We start from the raw sequence: 22,394 nt of genomic DNA, 5'->3' as shown, positions 1-22,394 counted from the left end.
ACAACCGTTTACCAGAAGGCTTGTGTACTACCGTGTGTTAATAGTGACTGTTAATAATACCACGTTTATTGTATCCCTATACTGTAAATCTATATGTGTGTATATATTTGTATATAAGCCTCTGGCAACACCTCATATCAGTAAACCCGCCCCTTGCCTGACCGGAGTTTAAAAAAAACGCCCTCACTGCGGGCGTATTTTTGGTTGTTTGTAGTTAACTCTAGTCAGTGTGGCGCTAGTAGTGGTACCAGTTAGCCGTCTACCAACAGCCCTACCTTACGTTACCTTACTTTACCTCACCTCACTTTTATCTCACCTCACCTCACCTCACCTCACCTCACCTCACCTCACCACACTTGTTACTTGTGTGTCATCTGTAACACTGATATATCAACATCTACATTCACTACTACTACTACTACTACTACTAATACACTAATACTAGTACTGTAGTATAGTATTATACTCCTCGGTACGGTAATACGGGTAAGGCAAGGAGTTACACACCAGTTGAGACTATAAGCGAGATAGAACACAAGTGCTACCGCGTTACACGCCAACCCGTGATCAACTCGACAACGCCTGCGTCTCTTTCTACAATCACTACTACAACAACAACAACAACAACAACAACAACAACAACAACTACTACTACTACTACTACTACTACTACTACTACTACTACTATCTACCTCCCAACCAACTCCCGAGCAACTCTATGCCACCAGCCAGAGAGGTACATACTTCCTTACTAATACAACATCTAACTCAGTTTAGTCGCGATATTCTATTCCCGAGTTTCTATTTGGCAATACCGCGACACCCTATCCCAATACACATATTATGTTAAAAAAAAATATTGTTTGTAAAAAAAGTGTTAAAATTAGATATAAATAATATTAAGTGCCCTAACAATTTACTCTCACTACTTAACTCGTACTACTGGTTAGTATTTAATTTTTGGTCCTTAGACCAGAGCGTGCTGCTGGTATTGCTGCTGTTGCTGTTGGTGCTGCTGGTGGTACTACCCTTCCCTCTCCCCCAGCTCCTTCCTCTTTCCCCAGTGGTGTACCCCTGAAAGAGCCTGTAACAGCCTGTAGCAGCCAGTGGTCTGCCCCACTCTCTGATTTAAAATCAGGCACGGGCGACAATCGCGGTCTTCGTTCCACTCATTCACTAGATACAGATGCGGAGCCTTCGAAACCGGATTTCATCGAAAAGAAGACGACGATTCGCCGGTGGATAGTCGCGACCGATGATAGCTGGCGCGTCGATCGGATATACGCCGGACAGATTATCGTCCAGTTAGTGTCGATTCTTTTAATACCTAACACACTTTACCGGATTACGTGGATTTTGTTAATAATTTACTTTTTTTTTTATTTTTTTTTTAAATAATTATTATTGTTGCTATTACAAGTGAACCAGTGATGTGGAATTTTTTTTATTTTTTTTTCTTTTTATATTGTTAAATAATATAAAAATTCAGTGATATATAAAAGTTTTTTTCCTGTGATAATATTTTGGATACACAATATATATTAAAAAAAAAAAAAAAAAAAAATACGTTTAATTAAAAAAAAAATTATTATTATTTTTTTTTTTTATGGAACATGGCGATATGGCTTTTATTAAAAAGTGAGTGAGAGTGAATAAACAGAGGGTGATTGGGGTAATTAAAAATGATTGCGTAGCAAATTACGACAATCACGGCCCTCAGTGGCCGACACAACATGTCACAGTTCTCTTACCGTGGATCGCCTAATTTGCAGGTAAATTTTTTATTTATTATTTATTTCTTTAAATAGTTTTAATAAAATATAACAACAACAACAACTATGCAGGAAATATATTTTTGAATAAAGCAATAAATTTTACGTAACAGCAGTAATGCTATGTACATTTTTTAACTCTAATTGAAAGTTATTACGTGATAAATTAGCCATTAGACAAAAAAAAAAAAGAAAAACTAATGTAACAATTATTTATCGTAAACATGCGATTACTATCTACTCTTTTTACCTCTATTATTTAACAGTAATGATAATAATTACAACTTTGTTAGTTCAATTGCTTAATAATTGTTGAGGAGAGAAGTCAAAGGTGATAACTCATGTATGAATTTACGTTTTAATTATATAAAAATATACTCCAAATAGAAATTAGTAAATTAATTCTTGCCTACAGTGAAATAATATTTTTAAAATTGTATACTGTTTGATGTACAGAGAATTTTTTTTATTTTTTATTATAAAATAGTGCGGAAGCAGATTTTTTAAACTCAGTGGGAGTTAATTCTCACTATTGTTAAAAATCGTGTCTTTTACAAGAAAGTCGACAAGATATTTTCAATACATAACAGAAACACCCATTAATGGGTCATTTTTGTTCACAAAAGTTTCCATATATACAATAGATAGAAAAATTAATAGATTTTACTGAATTTTAAATTTACAGTCCACTAATTATTTAAAAAAAAAAAAATCCAAATAATTAAAAATTGTCGTTGATTAAATTTGTAACACTATAATTTAAATATTTATTCATTATAATAGAGTCATCAATTTTTTTTAAAACTAGACATAAAACAATTTTATGCACTATTAATATAATAAATAGTATATTGATTGGATACTTTTTAAATATTTAATCTAATAATAAAATTAGATTAATTTTGAAACTTAAAAAAATAAATTAAGTATTTAGTTAAAAAAAAATGTAATTATTTATTAAAATTTTTCTCGCAATTAAAAAAAGAAATGAGATAATAATCAAACAAACAAGAGTACTTGTTAAAGAAAAAAAAGTAACACTGCATCTATAAATATTTAATTCGGTATGTAATAATAATTCAATTGTCCGTATTAGCTCGCAATATTCGCAATATTCGACACATGCGGTACTTATACATTTATAGAATATATAAACTGAGTGTAGACTGTGTCTATATATATATATAGTATAACATATTGTTGCAATAGCCGCCTGTTGAACCCACACCTTTATTAGCAACTCAGGGACAATGATCACGTGTCCCTTATATTATGCATGTATTGTCCTTACATGTTAATAAGTTTAAACGCTACCGAGCAATTGTAACGCATTTTAAATATATATCTAATATGCTCTTTTTAATTGTATTTATTATCATTACTTACATATTGTTATTATTATTATCATCAGCATCATTATTTTAATACTTTATAAACGTTTCTTATACTTAATTAAACTAGACATTTAAAAAGCGACAAAAATTCAATATTATTTATATATATATATCATTTACGTCAATTAAATGACAATTTGCCTGATTGGGTTTTTAATAAATGTTCTTAAACGTCTATATAAATGTAGACACGAGTATATTTTATATATTTTTAGTAGAAGTTACTGATATATAAAGATATATTTTAAGGAACGAGATAATAATGTCGATAAATATGTAATATTAATAATAAGTATTGTTATATTTATACCCTTTATTTTCTGCTTTTATTAACTATCTTTTCATTCGTTTAAATAATTCAATTTTTTTTTATAGTTCAATTCATTTAATTAATCATACTCTGAAATATATTTTTTATGTTGCTTAAAATTTATACGATGAATTTATTTCTGTATTTTTTTTTTTTTTTTTTATTAATAATTTAATAAAGTTTTTATTTATTTTTCGATTCAATATTCAAATAAGGGTTATAATTAGATGAAACCTTTTTCTATTCATTACAAAAATAGGAGTAATATTTTATTAGTGACGAAAATTTTATTGTTAATAAAACTTTTATTTATTTTTTATCTCATAATATTATACAAATCTTTATGCTTGTAGAAAATAACTTTTACACTCGAAAAAATTTTAAATACATTTCAGTTTATACAATAAATAAAAAATGATATTAAAAATAGAATCATATATTATAATATTTATAATTAATTATAGTAGATCTAAGAAATTCATTGTCATTAAAATAATAATAATAATAATAATTATTATTATTATATTTTATCTGTGATTAATCGTCAATGGGAAAAAAAAATATAAAATAAGAGAGCATTGACAAAAAAATGAGTTGTCAGCATTGATATAAACTCAAGAAGAGACAAAAAAATTTATGAATGAAAAGTAACTTAATAAGCAGTAGTGTATGCTTACACACAACAACTAACGCTGACTCAATAAACTAAAATTGTAACCGTAGTGAATAATTATGTATTTAGATATTATTATTAACTATGGAAGATCGTTTTAATAAAAAAACTGGGCAGTTTAATATAAATATTCGTTTGTTGTAAATAATCTAAAATATTATAGGCACTACTCTTGGGTAAAAATCTTATGAGCACATAACTTATAATAATAATATATCCACTCTACTCGATTACAAAACGCACACGCATTAATATGTTGACAGTACGAGTTCTCGGCATTTCCGGTGCTCAGATTTCAGGCTCTACTCAAAATCATCCCATACAATGTAAGTGTTATCCATGTCTGTTAACTCGCGATTAAATGTCTCAGCGCATAGTTAGCTTGTATTTAATAAAATAAACACCCACCACATTATTCATACATTATATACATTATTCACCTTATCTAAAATCTTATTACAATGTATTATATTTATAAAATATCCCTCTATATATTAACATTGTAGCTGATGTTATTGTTTTTTTTTTCTTTTTAAATAAACAGGCTCATATTTAATGAAATAAAATCTAATAAAAAAAAAAGTAGCAGGTCTACAGACTATATGATATTTTATATATTTATGAACTGTATTTATGGGAGAAAAAAAAAATATAGATTATTAAACAGGCAATGTCATCAGTCATCATCTACACTATATATATATATATATAATAAATTTAAGAATACAAAAATTTTTAAAATTAAATATTATATTTCGGAGAATATTATTTACCGGTATGGGGCTTTATTCATACAGTGGATATAGCTTAAAACAAATGCCGGATGTAGATTCCACTCTTTTACTCTTGTTCGCTATGTTACATGTCGGTACGTACATCACGGAGTACTCTTGTCTTTTGATATACATAACTAAAGTCGTTTGTTATCTTTTTTATACCAAGAATCGTTAGTATCGTGTGACACAGTGTATATATACTAAAACATCTCTACCAATCTGTCTTTAGTTCATTTCATTTTTTTTTTTTTATTTATTTTTTTGTAAACTTTGGTGTTAAAATTTATAAATTTAGTACTACAGAGATATATATTATTAACAGATGGGGGCCGGATCCACTCAAATACAGAACATGGTTATTTTGCGAGTGGTGAAAGAATAAATAATTTTTGTCATAAATTTAACATTAAATAAAAATGTTTATTTTTGTTATTGATAGAGAAAACAAAATTTTCGAGTATAAAAATATTTTTTGATTGTTGAAAAAGTTTAATGAGGATGCATTCCCATAAAATAAATAAGAATCCACTCAAAAGAATATGTATATAAATACAATCAGTTAAATTTAATAGCCCATTAACTTTGGACCTACAAAGAGGCTATTCATTTTATATATAGGTAATAAATAAAATAAAAATTTAAATAACAAAGATTATAGAGTATAAAAATTGATGTTGATCGAAAGTTGGTCAGTTTATAAAAATAAAATAGAGACTGAGCTAAACTCAATATTTCCTGAAGGAAAAACCTTTCGGGGAAATATTTGTCGAGCGATGACTTTGACGGTTTTCGGTTTATCCACGTCAAGAAAGGTGAAAGTTTAAGTTTAAGTTTACATTTAAGAGGATAGAAAAAGTTGACTGTATTGAAGAGATATATGTGTTATTGTATGTATAACCTAAACAAAATAGGATAGTTTAGTGTTTTAGTCTGTTGTAGCCGAGATTGAGAGTGTGATTAAAGTTACAGCGGATATTAATCGTCGAAGCTATAGCGTTTGAGTGTGTACGATAGTGTGTGTGTGTGTGTGTGTGTGTGTTTGGGTTGTTAGATTTTGAATTTTTTTTGGTTAGTATAAGGATGAATAGAGAATTATAAATGAGAAAGAGAAGGAGAAGAGAAAAGAAAAAGGGATTTATTCAGTGTGTGGATTTTGTAGAGTGGTAAAGGGCAAAATAACGTGTGGGAACATAAGTAAGTACCTTTGACGGCCTAAGCACACAGGACGGTCCATCAATCTGCTCGGGAGTAAATATTTGTTTGGCTGGGCCTCGTTGCAAAGAGAGCAAAGAGGGCATTATCGGTATACACAAAAAGCGACAAACCGTACGATGACGATCCGAACAAAAAGACAACAATATAACCTATACTGTATACATACTATTGGCTTTACCTTCTTTACCTACCCGACATATTATATTTATATTGGATATATATATTTTTGTGCTCTTGCTTACTTGAGCTTTACTTTACCTCTCGTTATATGTATTAAAGTGAGAACCTATATAAAGAGAAAGATATATAGAATGGAAAGTAAACCGGTCCCTTTTACCTCTGAGAGTTGCAGGACACGCGTGACAAATGTTCCGGCTGCAAACATTGCGGCGCATCTGTGTCTACAGGATAAGCCGCTTCGCATATTCTTTTTCCAATTTATTATAAATTGTCAAGGCTCTTTATAATACACAAATGCCCGTTACAATTATAACACCATTATTGCGACACTTTTATTTACATATCACTGTAATATCTTTAATGTTACAAACACAGTTTCGTTATACATTGGGCCTATTATTTAATAATCAATTTTATAAGTTACGATGGAAATTTATTTTTTTTTCTCAATGAAAAATTTCATGCTGAGACTCACGACCTTCCTAACGGATTTATTTTACAATTGAATTTTTAGTTTGATTTCACATTTATTTTATATCATCAATAAAATTTTACAATCTTTTAATCTAACTCAATGTTAGAATAATTATCATAAATTCTCTAAAATTACAACAATAAAAATTAAACTTTGAATTTATCTATTTTTTTTTTTTTTTTTCAGTTATCTATAATATATCATATGTAAAACCAAAGTTAGAAGTTTTAAGTAATTCTGCATGGTACAAAAAGTAATTAATCAAATCCACCATTTCTTATCTTTTGTCCATAAAAAAAAAAAAATCAATCAATACCAGCTTATCAGCTATAAATAATTAATAACAAAAAATCATAAATATTAATCCAATAAATTACATAAAATATCGGGTAATAATTAATTCCATTACATCACATTGTTGTGACTGCTACTGAATAACTGGCTGTTAAATAAATAATAAATAACCGGTGACAAAATATCTCACGCTCACAAATAATCCTCATTTTTTTTATTTTTAGTATAATAATAATAATAATAATCTATGGAATTTCGATCCAGATGAATATATATTTAAAAAGTGGGCTCACACACTAAAGATTAAAAGTAAAGAAAGAAGAGAATTTGGGTAGATGATTATATATAAACTACAGGATTATAATACCATTGCCTTATTAGCATGCTTGCATAATGGATTAATATTTTATTATTATTATTATTATTATTATTATTATATATATATTTATTAGCTTTACGTGACGTTAATCAAGGCCGTATAAATCGTGCGTCATATTGATTACGCTGGTTGAGTAGGTCCTTATTATTTTATACACCGATAGGAGCAGATACAACATTAATGTGTATTAAAAATTTGTATAATGTTGGTGTACTCCATATTACATTAAGGAGGGAGATGAAGTTTGTGTGGAATTTACAGTGCGAGAGAGAAAGCAAGATATTTAACGGATTTAAGCTGTAGTTTAACTTATAATGTATTATACATATTTTTAATGGTAAAAACCGGGCCTGATCAAATCCGATTCAATATCCAATATTTAATGCTAGTATGAATGTATCAATGTATGTACCAAGTTTATATGTATATGTATTTGTTATTTGTGAATTTAACTACTCGAAGAAACTGGTCAACATATAACTCTGACAGGCGCTGATGCTTGTCGCTTACTACGCAGCTGCTCTTGACAACACGCGGAATTAAATGCCACGGGTATATAGATACGAAGTGCATAATTCCATGTATACACCTATACATACTTATAAGACACTTTTACTTTTATTTCTAAAAACTTAAATTCATTCATTCTGACTGCTACATAGTTATAATATAGTATATAACCACATCTCTTCTTTTTATTCTTCTTATATATATATATATATATATCAATAAAATATCTTTACTTAATGTACATTGTTGCGAATTAGCAGTCGGTCAACGAATAAAAATAATTTATACTTTTAAAAAAAATGATTATTCATTAAATGAAAGGTATGTGTAAGGATTGCTCCTGAATTTATATTTTATATTTTACAAGAATCGATGAATTTAAATGTAAAACGAGTGAGGGTATGCACACAAGGGCAAATATAAGAAAAACCGATAGATTATAAATTCAAATGGTTCGAAGAAAATGCCGTGTCTTGCCTGAGTGTCTGATGAAAAAACGGCATCGAGTTATCACGTAACGCTGTGTGTAAAAAGGCGCGATAAAATATAAAAGGGGACTATCTTTTCTCTTCTCTCTTCTCTCTTCTCTCTTCTCTCTTCTATCCTCGACTCGACACCTAACTCTGTAAGCTGCTGTAAGTGCTGATGTACATGCATGCATTGCACTCCCGACTCTCAATAAAAATAATAAAAATAATAATAATAACAAATAGCAAGACTAAGGCAAGCATCACTTAGGATAAAGGGTGGAAGGATATAAGGGAATGTGTACAGCAGGTGAGTGAGTGAGTGAGTGAGTAAGTGAATAAGAGTCTGATGTTGACAAAATGAATTTTCTTGTTTAATACTGTAAAGTACTCCGTATACCCGCGGTATACCGTACTGATCGGGTCGTTCTTTCTATTTGTCGGCTCATGGAATCCACCGCAGGAAGACGTATCCGGCGAGTAGTGTCAGGTATTCGAGGATATCAGCAAAACTCTGTAGTCGCCAGTCAGCAACCAACGATGAGCTAGAAGCTACATATGTATGTATATATATATAAAGGATAAGAAGAAGAAGAAGAAGAAGAAGAAGAGGAAGAGGTTAAACGACGAAGCGTGTTTGGTATGACCTGTAGGCCATAATTCTCGGGCCTTTGGTGGTAGCCAGCTGAGTTACACCTCACGATTCCATCGTGGCTCTCTACTCTCTTAGCTCTCAACTGGTTGTCGTCGCCTCTGTTGTATATACATACTCCTCTGTGGTACTGCTTCTTGGATCTGGTTGAATATACTTGGTGGATGTGGTTGGTGGCTAGTAGTTGGTGCAAGGTATAATATAAAATAAACCCAACCGCGATTATTCGACTCATACAACTGTATTTCTCACTTGTGTATTTTGCCGATCTCCGATTATATTTTAGCTCCCGCGTTAATCTTTCTCCCCAGCATATATTGTCTACTGCATACACATATATAGTATACCGGTTGTTATATTGGTATGAGAAGAGGGAGGAAGGGGTTAGGATACATAGTATAGATTATTGTTGGTTGGTTGGTTGGTGAGACAAGAGATGGTAAAGGTGAACAAAATGAAACTTTGCCGAGTTGTATATCGACAATACCAGTCTGAATAATACTATAAGGCGGTTGGCGGTACAAGATCCCCAAGAAAAGATTATCGCTAGTCGCCAGTGGCCAACACTAAAACCGATTATTGAGCATATGTTAACTGTTATGTGAATAACCTTCTAATAACTACAATGTATATTTTTATTTTTATAATTTCAGTGTCCCGTAACAGTAAGTGGAGCATTAGCGTCATCTTCACCCTCTCCAGCTTCAGGGTCTCTGTTGACCGGTAGTGGAGTTTCATCAACCGGTGGAAGCGAAAACCACCCCTTGACGTCACCTCTGTCGAGCGTAGCGAGGATGGCTGTAACCAGCGCAATAATCCGACCAGCAGCCGGGAGTCCAACGAGCTCGGTTAGTCCCTCGTCTCAGCATCAGCATCAGCAGCAGCAGCAGCAGCAGCCGCATGGACCTCCGCCGTCGGGGCCACCGAGTGGTCGGTGTTGTGACACTGGTCGTCCTATTTTTACCGACCCGGTGACTGGCCAATCAATCTGCTCCTGTCAGTACGAGCTTTTGGGCGCAGGGTACCAGCGTCTCGGTGGAATCACACCTGCGGCTCTTTCGATGTACAGCACACCGTATGCCGCAGCAGCCGCAGCAGTAGCCTCCGAGGGTATGGCCGCATACTTTCCAGCTCTTGGGGCCGAACAAACTCCTTTTTATTCTCCTACCGTACGTATTATTATAATAATATTTATTGATTGATGATTGCATTTATTATTTATCGGACCACACACCGTCTTGGTATTTATTTTTATTAACTCATTATGTACCAGAACAGACTGACAATTATTATTTCCAAGTGTAAAAATTATTTTATGACATGACCTAAATATCTATAAGTTGATAATAAATTAATTATCTTGTATGTTTTGTTTTATTTTTTTTTTTTTTTTTTTTTTTTTTTTTTAAATACTAGATAAAAGCCTCAAGCTATCGCTCTTTTAAAATTAATAAAATTCTTCACTATTACTATACCGAGTCTGTGAATAAACTTATTATTGCTTGACAACTATTTTAGTTATCTGACAAACAGTTTTATAGTTTTATATTTTTATATTTAATATATGTATACTTGTATCGATCAATACATATCAATCTTTTAATAAAAAAGAAAATATGACAAGATGATTGATCACGTGGCTCACCTTTACTTTGCCAGGTGTTATTTTTTTTTTTTTTCGCCATTCTTTTATTATTTAATAAAGAAAAAAAATTTTTTTTTTTAATTCTATAACGTTTAGTTTATCAATTTCATGGTTTAGTCGATCAAACGTGAATATCAAAAGTTTATTTTAATAACCGAATTTTTGAACCAGTAAAAATAAAATCAAGCAAAGAGATTACTATAGAGTTTAAATATTATTGATGATAATAATATTTCAGGCAGCAGGTTTGGATTTAAAAGAGAATCTAAGCGCGGGTGCAGCGGGTTGGCCATATCCAGCAGTATATCATCCTTACGATGCAGCAGCATTTGCCAGTTATCCCTTCAACGGGTAAGTTATAACTTATTCATGACTCAATTATCTATTTTCTTGTGTCATATTATTCTCAAATAAATTATACCAACATTTATACATATAAATTATTTAAATATTTTTCTGACAATTATATCTTTTGTCTGTTGAGTAAAAATAATTAGATTGATTATCAATATTAATAAATAAATAAATGACAATAAAAAGTAGATAAACGTATTATATTATTACAGACGACAACGACACTGTACATTAATCTATTTAGTTATCATAAAGTTATAGGGTTAGAGGTTAAAATTATCTGTCTATCATTATAATACTCGTGAATTGGTATTTATTCATAATATGTCGACATAATAATTTTATATATACATACATACATACATAAATATATATATTTAACCAAGTTTTTCCCTGGTTATATCCGACAGATAAAGTATTATTATTGATGAGTTAACACGTAAACATTGTAATAAATTAGCGCTGGGGTGACCCGTACCACGGCAACCGCGATACCATTTAGATTATTGTCGTCTTGGACATATATAATAACATACCAGTAACTACCATAACTATACACAACTGACAATTCTAAATAATTCTAAAGAGCCTTTTAATATCCGGCTGTCTACGTACACACCTAATTCGGAGTGTGTGGGTAACATATTAATAACTATATAGCGTTACTTAAAAACTCAACGTCTGTATTATTATATTATAATTATAATATTATACAGAGACTACAGTAGACGGTAAAAGGTCGCGTATAAATCAATTTTGTCGTTATTTTAGTACGTCGTGATTATACATCACCAGAGATGAATTTTTTTTTTATCACGATTGGGATATTTTTAAATGCCTACATCATTTTTTATTTTTTATTATAACTAATATGTATTTTTTTTTTTTTTTTTTTTTTGTTTAATTTGATTTCATCAAATAAATATATACACTGATAAATTGAAACATAAATTGGTATTCCTGATAAAACACTTGGTTATTAACAAAATAAAAATTAAAAAAAAAAATTTTAAATAAAAATGCAGATGCAGTAGAACGAAACAAAGTAACCGACGGCTCGCGTCCAGATCGAAACGTACATATAATATCGTACTTAAGCAAGCTGTAGTACTTGATCGTTTCCTTGCATTTAAATCAGCAGTACATGCCGGAAGTGCGTCACATATCACATATATCCCCATATGTACATCATACCTACAAATTTTCCTCCTTCTCCTTCTTTTTATTATTCCCTCAAGAGCTAGCACTACATCGAAATTTCGTCCTATATGTATGTGTGTATATTTGCTTGCAAACATAACTTACTTGATTTAGCGATTGTCTATTTAATACAATAGTGATGTCGTCATTTTATGCATTACATATATCAATTGTAAGTTAACAGCAACCATAGCATATAATAATATTATTGCATTAATATAATATCTGAGTGGTTGGTGGCCCAACAGAGTAACAGTGACTATATAATAAACGTGACTAACTGACTACACATCATTGCACGCACTACGTGATCTGATTCCTAATAATACACAACCAAAAATAATTTTCTATTTCTGCACTTGTTTCATTTTAATTATAAAAAAAACAAATAAAAATCCCTTGCTTGGTTATGAAAAAAAAAAAAATATAAAAATATTAATGATATGTAATAAATATAACTATATACATAAGTATGTACTGTTGTTGTTTTTTGCTTGTTGCTTGTTAGTTAACATAATTAACGCAATTAGCATGAAATAATTATAATAATGGTAATGAGTTTAATTATTGGGGCAACGAAGTAAATAAAATTTATTCGTGGGTTTATTATAAACTCAAATTTATTTATAATGAGTATATAAATTACTCATTATCGGTATCGAAGGTCTCGGCGTCGGAATAAACCACCAACAAATTTATAAAAATAATATACTATTGTTTTACAACGGAATTTTAGTAAATTGAGAACAGCTCGATTACGTGAGTTTATAATTATTATAATATATTCCGCCGTGGTGTTTCCGTTGAGTTTACAATGTCTTTTGGACTTTCGGTACACGCTATATATACAGACATTTTTATTTTATGGTTGATGATTGGTTACGTAAATCCGTGGCTTTGGATTTTCAAATTTTAATAAAATAAAAATTGATAGTACTCATTGATACCATTAGCACTTTTTTGGTCTCTATTGGTCTATACTTTGTTATCAAATAATAATAATATAATATTTATAATATTATTAATTAAAAAAAAAAAAAAAAAAAAAAAAAAATAAATGTTAGAATAAGTTGGGGGAGATGAACTAACTTATTAAATAATAAAATAAAATGCAAGTTTGGCATGCACTTACGGTAAGGTCGAGATCGCGGCGGGTCAACGATCCCGTCTTTCCGCCGGATTGGCCCTGCTTCCGGGGACATGTAGGGTAGACAATAAGAAAGGCACGACCAGCAAGAGTCTACCACGACAAACCACTCTTTCTTCCTTCAGTTTTAACTTTTAATAATAATAATAATAATAATACTAACAACAACAATTCATAATTTATCACAATGCACGTGCGCATTGTTGCTGCTATATAACGACATACAGTGTCACCACGAATTTAAACGCCGCTATATATATGCTATACATAGGCTACATACGTTATATTAGCTGACCAAACATAACGCAACAATAATATTAATATCGACTCACACTCAACAAACAATAATTCATTATATATATATATATATGTTGATAAAGTAAAAAATTAAAATAAAATGATATTAACAATTAATGATTAATGATCTACTGTGGGATTGGACACACACATTGCAGAGTAATTAGCAAGCAAAGTGTTTCCCAATACGGCGCAATCTAAATCGCTCCCCATTCCCATACCAGACAACAATATAATACATTTCAAATGATGTTGACTGATATTATGTATATATATATATATTTGATGCTTTTGAAGGTTGTCAAAGGGAGAAATGGTCCTTTCTATTAATTTAGTGATAACTCGGTGTCTGATATATGCGTACTCGCTGTTTGACAATATAACCAGAGTTTAAATTCTATATAATAATATATTATATCCATCAGGGTATTCTCTCTAGTACTACTAGTACTATCAAACACATGACTGTTAGACAGCTAGACAGCGTGCGAGCATGCTCATTAGCTGTATATTTAATGGTTTATGCTTAAAATTAGATACCTATTTTTCATCTTATTTGTTTCACAACAAATTCACCTATTTTTGTTGTTATGACTTGTATGATTTATGATTTATGACAAATGTTTCCTTCAAGTCATTTATTACTTATACTGTGACGGTTTAGCTGACAATTAGATTTTTTAAAACTCAAACTTATTTACATATTATAATATGTATATTTTTAGTTAAACACAAGTTTTCTTTTGTAGATTTCTACTCAATTAAAATTTATAAAAATAATAAACAAACATGAGATGTATATTTTTAAATAAAACAAACATGTCTGGTTTATTGGGATCGATTACTTAATCAGAACCAAAGTAATAGGATAGGATGGGAGTACCACCCAATGTTAAGAAGCCCTTAAACGCGACGAAAGAGGCGGAGCTGGATTTTACCTGTAACGAAACCCCTCAATAACAGAGACTCCATCTTGATCTCTCACCCCTCGGTTTAACACACAGCATTGTAGATTGTATAGATTGTAAATTTTAAATACGTATATATATATATATAGGGGAATTGCCAATGACAAATTAAAATCCTGGAAAAAAAGGTGTTGTTATACTAGTAGGTGTTTGGTGGTTTAGTGCTTGGGGGTTGGATTTCTGAGAGTATTCCTGGGTAGTTTGACTTGCCTACTACTGTCTACTGCTGCCTACTGAAAACGACTGTTCGAGATATAAACTACTCACCGGTTTACTTGTACCCGCTAGTGCCGAGTGCCGAGTGCCGAGTAGTGAGTAGCGAGTAGCGAGTAGCGAGTAGCTAGTAGCTAGTAGCTAGTAGCTAGTATAGCTAGTAGCGAGTAGGGTGGAGAGTAAAAAGGGGTTGGTGGATATGTACCAAGAGGGACGGGCTCAAGCACAGCCCGATTAGCAATCGCCATGGAAACAACCAGTTGATGCGATCGCTTTTCGCGCATCAGAGGAAAGGGTTGCTTTCATTTACTCACACTCAACACACATACAGATACTATTATTACTATTACAGTTGCGTGCGACATTTATACACATGGCACGTAGTTGAGCAAACTCACAGTAAGTACTTATATGTATATATTTGTATGTGAACTCCCTGCTGATGATCAAAATGAGGATAAAACTTGAAAAGCTGAGAAAAAGAGAATAAAAATTAAACAGCAAGTCAAGTAAAAGCAAAGTAAAACAAAGGAATTGAGAATTTATAAAATGAAAAGCTTCACATGAAAAACAATTCGCTAATTCTTTATCTTTTTGCATAGTTTATTTGAGAGTGATGGGAACTGTCGTAAAATTTTCAGCCTTGTCGTGAATCTCGTGATGGCTTATATGACCATGCTATATAGGAGAAAGAGGAGAAAGATAAAAATGAGAAAAACGAGAAAAACAATCAATGTGACGGAGCTAGAAGTTGAATTAAAAGAGTAGAGTTGGAGCAGAGTGGAGTAATAAAATAAAAAATAAAAGTCGACGTTGAGTCGAGTCGAGTCGACGTTGTCCGGACTGTTATCATGAGAAACAAGCTTCCACTCTGATTTTTTAATCCGCCACCCTGTTGGGAATTTTAGTGGGAGGAGGTAGAGGAGCAGGAGATGGAGACGTAGTTACTCATACCCGGGTGAATTTTTAAATAACTGCAGAACGCCATTTGCTACTCCCAAATACTCGGGTAGGTATATCGGAGAGAAAAGAAAAAAAAATAATAATAATAAAAAAAACACCCACGCGTTCTATCTCATTATCCTTGAATTTTTAATCTATATTTAAAAAAAAAAAAAAAACTTATTTCGTAAACTATTATACCTAATAAAAAACTTATCACTTATTTAATAACTTTAATTAGTAGATTTTCATTTGGTTAATTATATACACAATATATATATATACTTTCAACCTTCCAGCCAACAGATAAATATTTACTTTACTTTCATTATTCATAATTTGGTAATTAATTACTTTAATTGCTCACTTAATAACCAATTATTTTTTATGCCAGGAAATTTCAAATTATTAATTATTGTGATGATTAAATTTAATTTCATAATGTGAGAACCAAGTTATTACTCACAGTCAAAAACAAATAAGTTTAATATAGTTATTTGAAAAACCGCATAAATTTGAGGAAAGTTATCCAATACTGTTAGCGATTTAAGATCTACTGAAGTAAGAGAAAAAAAAGAGCTCTAGATATTATCTACGGCATGGTATATGGTATCTTCCCCTGAAAAGTCTCCTTTTAGTCCCTCTTGACCCTCGCGAGGCTTCAGAGGATAGATAATGGAGGATCACCACTCATTCCGAGTTCTCGCTTACCTCAGTCTCATTTGGTACTATTTACTTCCTCGAGGAACTTCTTAAAGACTCTCAGATAGATACTATAGAGTACCACAGAGCTGTTCTTATATACTTATACTTAACACTAAGACCCTCAAAACTCTTCTATTTTATTCCGAATCTCATTACTAAAAAGTAAAAAAAACTGAAAAAATAAAAGCCTTATCAGAGATAAAACTTGTGATGCTGAATCGACAGAATTGAAATTAAATTTTTTCCGCAAACCGTAAACTGTACGGCGTACTTGTACTTGTAAATTAATTAAACTTTTTAAATTCAAATACTTTGCTATATTAATTATTTAAATTTGATATTTGTTTAGACATTATTCTTACAGATATTTAAAAATAATTATCAATAAATCAAAACTGCTTTTAATAATTATCAAGTGATTTAGCATAAAAAATATGAAATGAGAATAAAAGAAAGAAAAAAAAAAAAAAAAAATAAAGAATAAATGGTTTTTAAAGTGACGGATGTTTGAGTGGCGACATTATTGAACTTTATTTCTCATTTCACGCGCATGAAAATAAAGGCAGAGACAAAAGTAGAGAATAGAGAGTAGAGAGTATGATGGTGTGATGGTATAGGGAATGATATAGAGTATAGAGAGGCGAGAAGTTGCAGACAATGAGGGATGGGGAATTAATAAAACTGTCACTTATCCATGGCACAACCCCTGGGACGGGGACGGGGACGGGAACGGGGAACGGGGAACGGGGAACACGGAACGAGAGAACAGCCACGGTCGTATTCTATCTGCTATGCTAGTTACTGTTGTATGTGTCGGTTGCTCGGTATACACCCAACAGCAAACAGTCGCAACAGCGAGAAACGCGCCAACTATTGAGTATATTATATATAAAAGAGGAAACCGAACCAAGCTAGATGTCGAATCACAATTACAATAACCAAAAAATATCCGTTCATACTCGATGATACTTTTTATTTATTTTTAATAAAAATATTACTACCCGATGATACAATATTGCCCACAGTAACCTTTTATATTTTACAAAAGACTATTTTTTTTAACAGAGAAATATATAATTTGTTTCAGTTATGGAATGGATTTAAATGGCGCAAGACGAAAAAATGCAACTCGGGAAACAACAAGCACCTTAAAAGCCTGGTTAAACGAGCATAAAAAGAATCCATACCCGACCAAGGGTGAGAAAATAATGCTTGCAATTATTACCAAGATGACATTGACTCAGGTATCTACGTGGTTTGCTAATGCCAGGAGAAGACTCAAGAAGGAAAATAAGATGACCTGGGAGCCAAGAAATAGAGTCGAAGATGAGGATAACAACAATGATGATGATGACAGTGGTCGCAAGAGTGTCGACGACAAAGACCGACTTGGTAAGACTCTCTTTATTTATTTATTTATTTATTTATTTATTTATTTATAAATTAAAAAAATTAACGAAAAAGAAATTTTTGTTTAATTTCCAGATTCAAAAGATTCAGGCACGGGGTCGTCTGAAGACGGAGAACGTCCAACCAATCGTCTGGATCTGTTGCATCCGTCGACGGGAAGTGGCCTCCAGAGTAGAATCCAGGAGAGCGAGTGGTCAGAGTCCCGCGCGGACAGTGGCCCCGACAGCCCCGAGTGTCTCTACGACCAGCGAGAGCCTCCCCGACACCCGCTCCAGCTTCAGCATCCAGCGTATCTGGCCGCGCATAATCGGCTGCTGAGGCACCCCTCGCCTGAAAGCACCTCGCCGACGGGTCCCATTCATCTTCCGACCTCGACAAGTACCTCCAGCGCAAACTCCACGGAGAACAGCACCAAACCGAGGATCTGGTCCCTTGCGGACATGGCCAGCAAGGACGCGGACAGTCCGATTCCACCAACGCCACCCTCCAGTGGGACGTTAACTGGCCTCGGAAGTCCCTACCAGAATTCCCCCGGGGGCGGAAAGATCGTGAGTCCTCTCGCAAATAGATTTCCTCCGCACCACCATATCCACCCGGCGATTTCAGGGTCCCAGTACGTCAGGCCTCACCCAGACTTTTATCGTAACTTTTACGGTGCAGCCTCCCAGCTCGGCTCCGGAGACATGGCCTTTTTGGAGAGCTACTCGAGAAGTCTAGGAGGCTTGGGACTTGCTCCGAATTCAGTACCTGCAGGCATTCTCACTTCCACGCCGCCTGCCGTATCCACCAGTATCACTGTCAAACCCTTTCCCCTCAATGGCAGTACTAGTAATAGTAATAATAACAATAATAATAATACTAATACAAATAGTAGTAATAATAATAATAATAATAGTAATAATAATAACATCAGTGGGGGACTGATGACACCGTCGGAAGTATCGCCATCGTCATCAGTGTCCTCGCACTCGGAGCAAAGATCGCCACACCCCAGCGAGCCCGGGAATAAATCCCCGCGAGTGTGATCGAGGTCTGAGGCAGCCTCTGAGGCTGAATGATCGTTTAAATAAACGATTGTCACCCGACAATAAGCAGACTAATGTCTTGTAATTAGTGTACAGTTTTAAGAGATATAATATTGTCATCTGATGGATCATGTTAATTAATAATATTTTGTTAATTTCCCAACAATAATTATGCAGACTAAAATACTTTTGGCCACAATTAACCATTATTTACTTTTTTTTTTTTAAACCAAAAATCCATTAAACAAGAAAAAGAATAATATAATTATTTTTAATTTTTGGATTTTTTGTTATTTAAAGCTCTAAGCAGTTTGTTTATTAAAAATAGATAAAAAAAGGAAAGAAAAGAAAAGAATCTGCATAATTATCACGCATCCGATAGCTTTTTTGACTGAACCGATTTAACTATAACCGACCTAAATAATTAAATAATAAATATATAAATATATAGTATAAATAAAAATTGCGTTAGATAAGATTGATAATTATATAAATATAGAATATATATTATATATATATATATATGAATTAATAACAATACTTATTATTTATGTATTTGTACATAGTAGTTGAAAGGGATTGACTTAAAGCCCAGCCAAAAAACTAAATAAAATGTATGTAATGTATGTAGTGTAGATGCGTATTATTATTTTAATTATTATGATTTTTATTATTTTATTATATATATTATATTATATTATATTGATAATGAATTATGAATTTATTGAAAATAAAAAAAAGGACAATGTAATTTGTGCAAATAATAACTAAAACGAGTGTGACACGATGAGGATCGACGATTATTGTTATTGCCATCATTTTAAATGAATAAATAAATTTTCGCATCAGAGTGTTTGTGCTATATCGATCATTTAATTAATTAATTAATAAATTAGTTATTACTTATTACTACCGAGTACTGATTATTATAGATTTAATTACAATAACAATTACAGATGAATGAGATTATTATAAGTGAAAATGATAATAATAATAATAATAAATTAAATAAATAAAGTGGTCGGTGGTTCGATGGCTCAGTGGCTCGGTAGATTATTGTCGAGTCTTGGAAATAAAAGATGAAAATAATGTCGACTAAGCCTACATATCACGCGTGTTTTAATAAAATAATTATTCAATTTTTAAATTATTTAACGATAATTAAAATAAAATAAATTACTAACGATTGCCATCTTTCTTAGTCATTTGTGTCGAAAATGTGTCGTGCGTCTGATAATGATGATGATGATGATAATAATAATGGATAAACTACAATAAACGCTGTTGTAATGCCACATTGGTATTTATTGATAATAAAATATTAATTTAATGAACTTTTATTAATATTATTTTACTATGTACGATTTTGATAGATACAGTGCCCTATACATTTAATTTTTAATTATTATTATTATTATTATTATTAAACGAAAAAATTTAAACAAATATTTAGATATAATTGTTATCCTTACCCTTATCCTTAAAATTTCAAATTCAGTTTATAAATAAATAAATAATAGATAAGCGAAATTATTGGATAGATAATGGAATGTTGAGTATGCGGGGTTGATGAATTAATTAGATGAATAAAAAAGAAAAAATTTATGAATCGTCTGGTTGTGAATCGGATTGAATTGGTTGGTTGGTTGGTATCGATTTTCTTAGGCGGATATGTACTTATAAAAATGCAAAGCAACTTCTGGGTGGTTGCAGCCAACTTCTTGGTTATTAGTAAACATTTAAATCGACAATCGCTATAGAGAATTCTCTTTTCTCTTTTCTCTTTTCTCTTTTCTCTTTTCTCGAGCAGCAGAATGTCGACGCGGTCTTCCTTCTCCTTATTATTATTCTCGGGATTTCATTTTGTTGTTTATTTTCTCCACATAACATTAGACTCTTCTCTCTGTTCGTTCATTCATGCCCGATCCCCGATCCCAGTACTGGGCCATTGTCTTCATCTTCATCTTCATCTTGTTCTTCTTCTACTGGAGATACTCTTCTATATACATATATATATATATATATATATATATATATATATATATATACGTATAATATAATAGCGACTACGTGGAATGAGAAAGAGACAAATCGCAGAAAGACAGTTTGCCAAATTCAGAATAGACGAGCTGCTCCTGATGTTACTGATGTTACTGATGTTACTGATGTTACTGATGTTACTGACATTCTCTATTATTTCTTTGGATGGGTTAAACTTAGAGGCTACCAAGAATTGTTGAATTGTTGTGTAAGAAGAAACTCATAAGAGCATACTAAAGTAGTACATTACGTGTACCTACATCGGATAGAATATAGAATGGTTTCAAGAGTTAGCAGTTGAAACAAGAAATCAAACCCAAGGACCACCCGCCACGGCCTTGGGACTACAAAGCCGCGGATCGCGGATCAAGAATCTCCAATCTCGAGGAGGCTTCTTCTCTTTTATTTTTTATGTCTTTTGTCTTTTGCCTTTATGAATCAACCTTCATTTTAATTTCTCTCTTCAATTTTTAGACTAACACAAAACTATTGTTTCTATCAATTAGTCTTTCTTTGAAAATTTATTCAAAAATAAATACTAATATTTACATATAATTTACCTTGAAGTCTAATAAACTATATTAAAAATTAAAAAAATTAAATAATTTGCTGATATTTAAAAGCTGACATTTAAATTTAAGATGTGAAGATAAACATATATATTTCAACACATGATTTCGTCGCGATGGATATATATTATGGATAAATTTTTATTAGAAAACATCAAAGATGCCGGACATCCGGTAACCGTGTATACACGTGAACGGAAGAGATTAAAGATAAACTTTGTTTTTATACGAATTACGGTCCATTTAATGATGATTGCATTATAAATATTATTATTTATATAAATATACTCGGTTTTGCGGATTGAGTTATCGGTTATCGTTGTTGCTTTTGCTAAACACTTAATCAATATCCAAATAAATGACAAAGTATATATTTATACTTTTGATGATCAACTAAAATAAAAATATTCTCAATTATATTTTTAAAATACAAATATAGAAAAAAGCTTAAATTAAGAAAGTTTATAAACGCATTCGGGTGTTTACAATTCAATATCAGCTGAGACACGCGCTGTTGCTAATATCAAGTACATATAACTTGAACATTCCAAGAAGTCGATAAATAGATACTGACATTATTCACGATTGAGTTCTTTCAATTGTATGTTTAATTTATTTTAAGTATAACAAACCGTGCTTGTTCAGACGAGTTGCCAAACTTTGACAAAATAAAAATAAAAATACATATAATAAGAAAGGATTGATTCGTACGCGGAGCACCGACCAAAAATAAATGAATAATAAAATATAGGTTTGGATGCTGCTGAAAAAAAGTGTATTTA

General features: G+C 31.6%; 1 protein-coding gene across 2 annotated transcripts; it reads left to right on the top strand.

The window, feature by feature from the left end:
- Positions 1–111: 111 nt before the first annotated feature.
- Positions 112–19,851, top strand: LOC123266873 (iroquois-class homeodomain protein IRX-6). 2 transcript variants are annotated; one of them, XM_044731313.1, is made up of 6 exons: positions 112–1,772; positions 4,413–4,475; positions 9,751–10,266; positions 10,981–11,093; positions 17,656–17,960; positions 18,054–19,851. In XM_044731313.1, exons 1-6 carry the CDS (start codon positions 1,734–1,736, stop codon positions 19,001–19,003), a joined length of 1,986 nt encoding a protein of 661 aa, XP_044587248.1. In that variant the 5' UTR covers positions 112–1,733; the 3' UTR covers positions 19,004–19,851. The 2 variants fall into 2 exon arrangements, with proteins under 2 accessions (XP_044587248.1, XP_044587249.1); XM_044731314.1 differs by lacking the exon at positions 4,413–4,475 and having other exon boundaries at positions 1,486–1,772.
- The last annotated feature ends 2,543 nt before the right edge of the window (positions 19,852–22,394 follow it).

Source organism: Cotesia glomerata, linkage group LG6 (assembly GCF_020080835.1).
Source record: "Cotesia glomerata isolate CgM1 linkage group LG6, MPM_Cglom_v2.3, whole genome shotgun sequence".
NCBI classification, from domain to species: Eukaryota; Metazoa; Arthropoda; class Insecta; order Hymenoptera; family Braconidae; genus Cotesia; species Cotesia glomerata.
The sequence above is the reverse complement of the archived record's forward strand: the minus strand, read 5'-3'. Positions and strand labels throughout refer to the sequence as shown.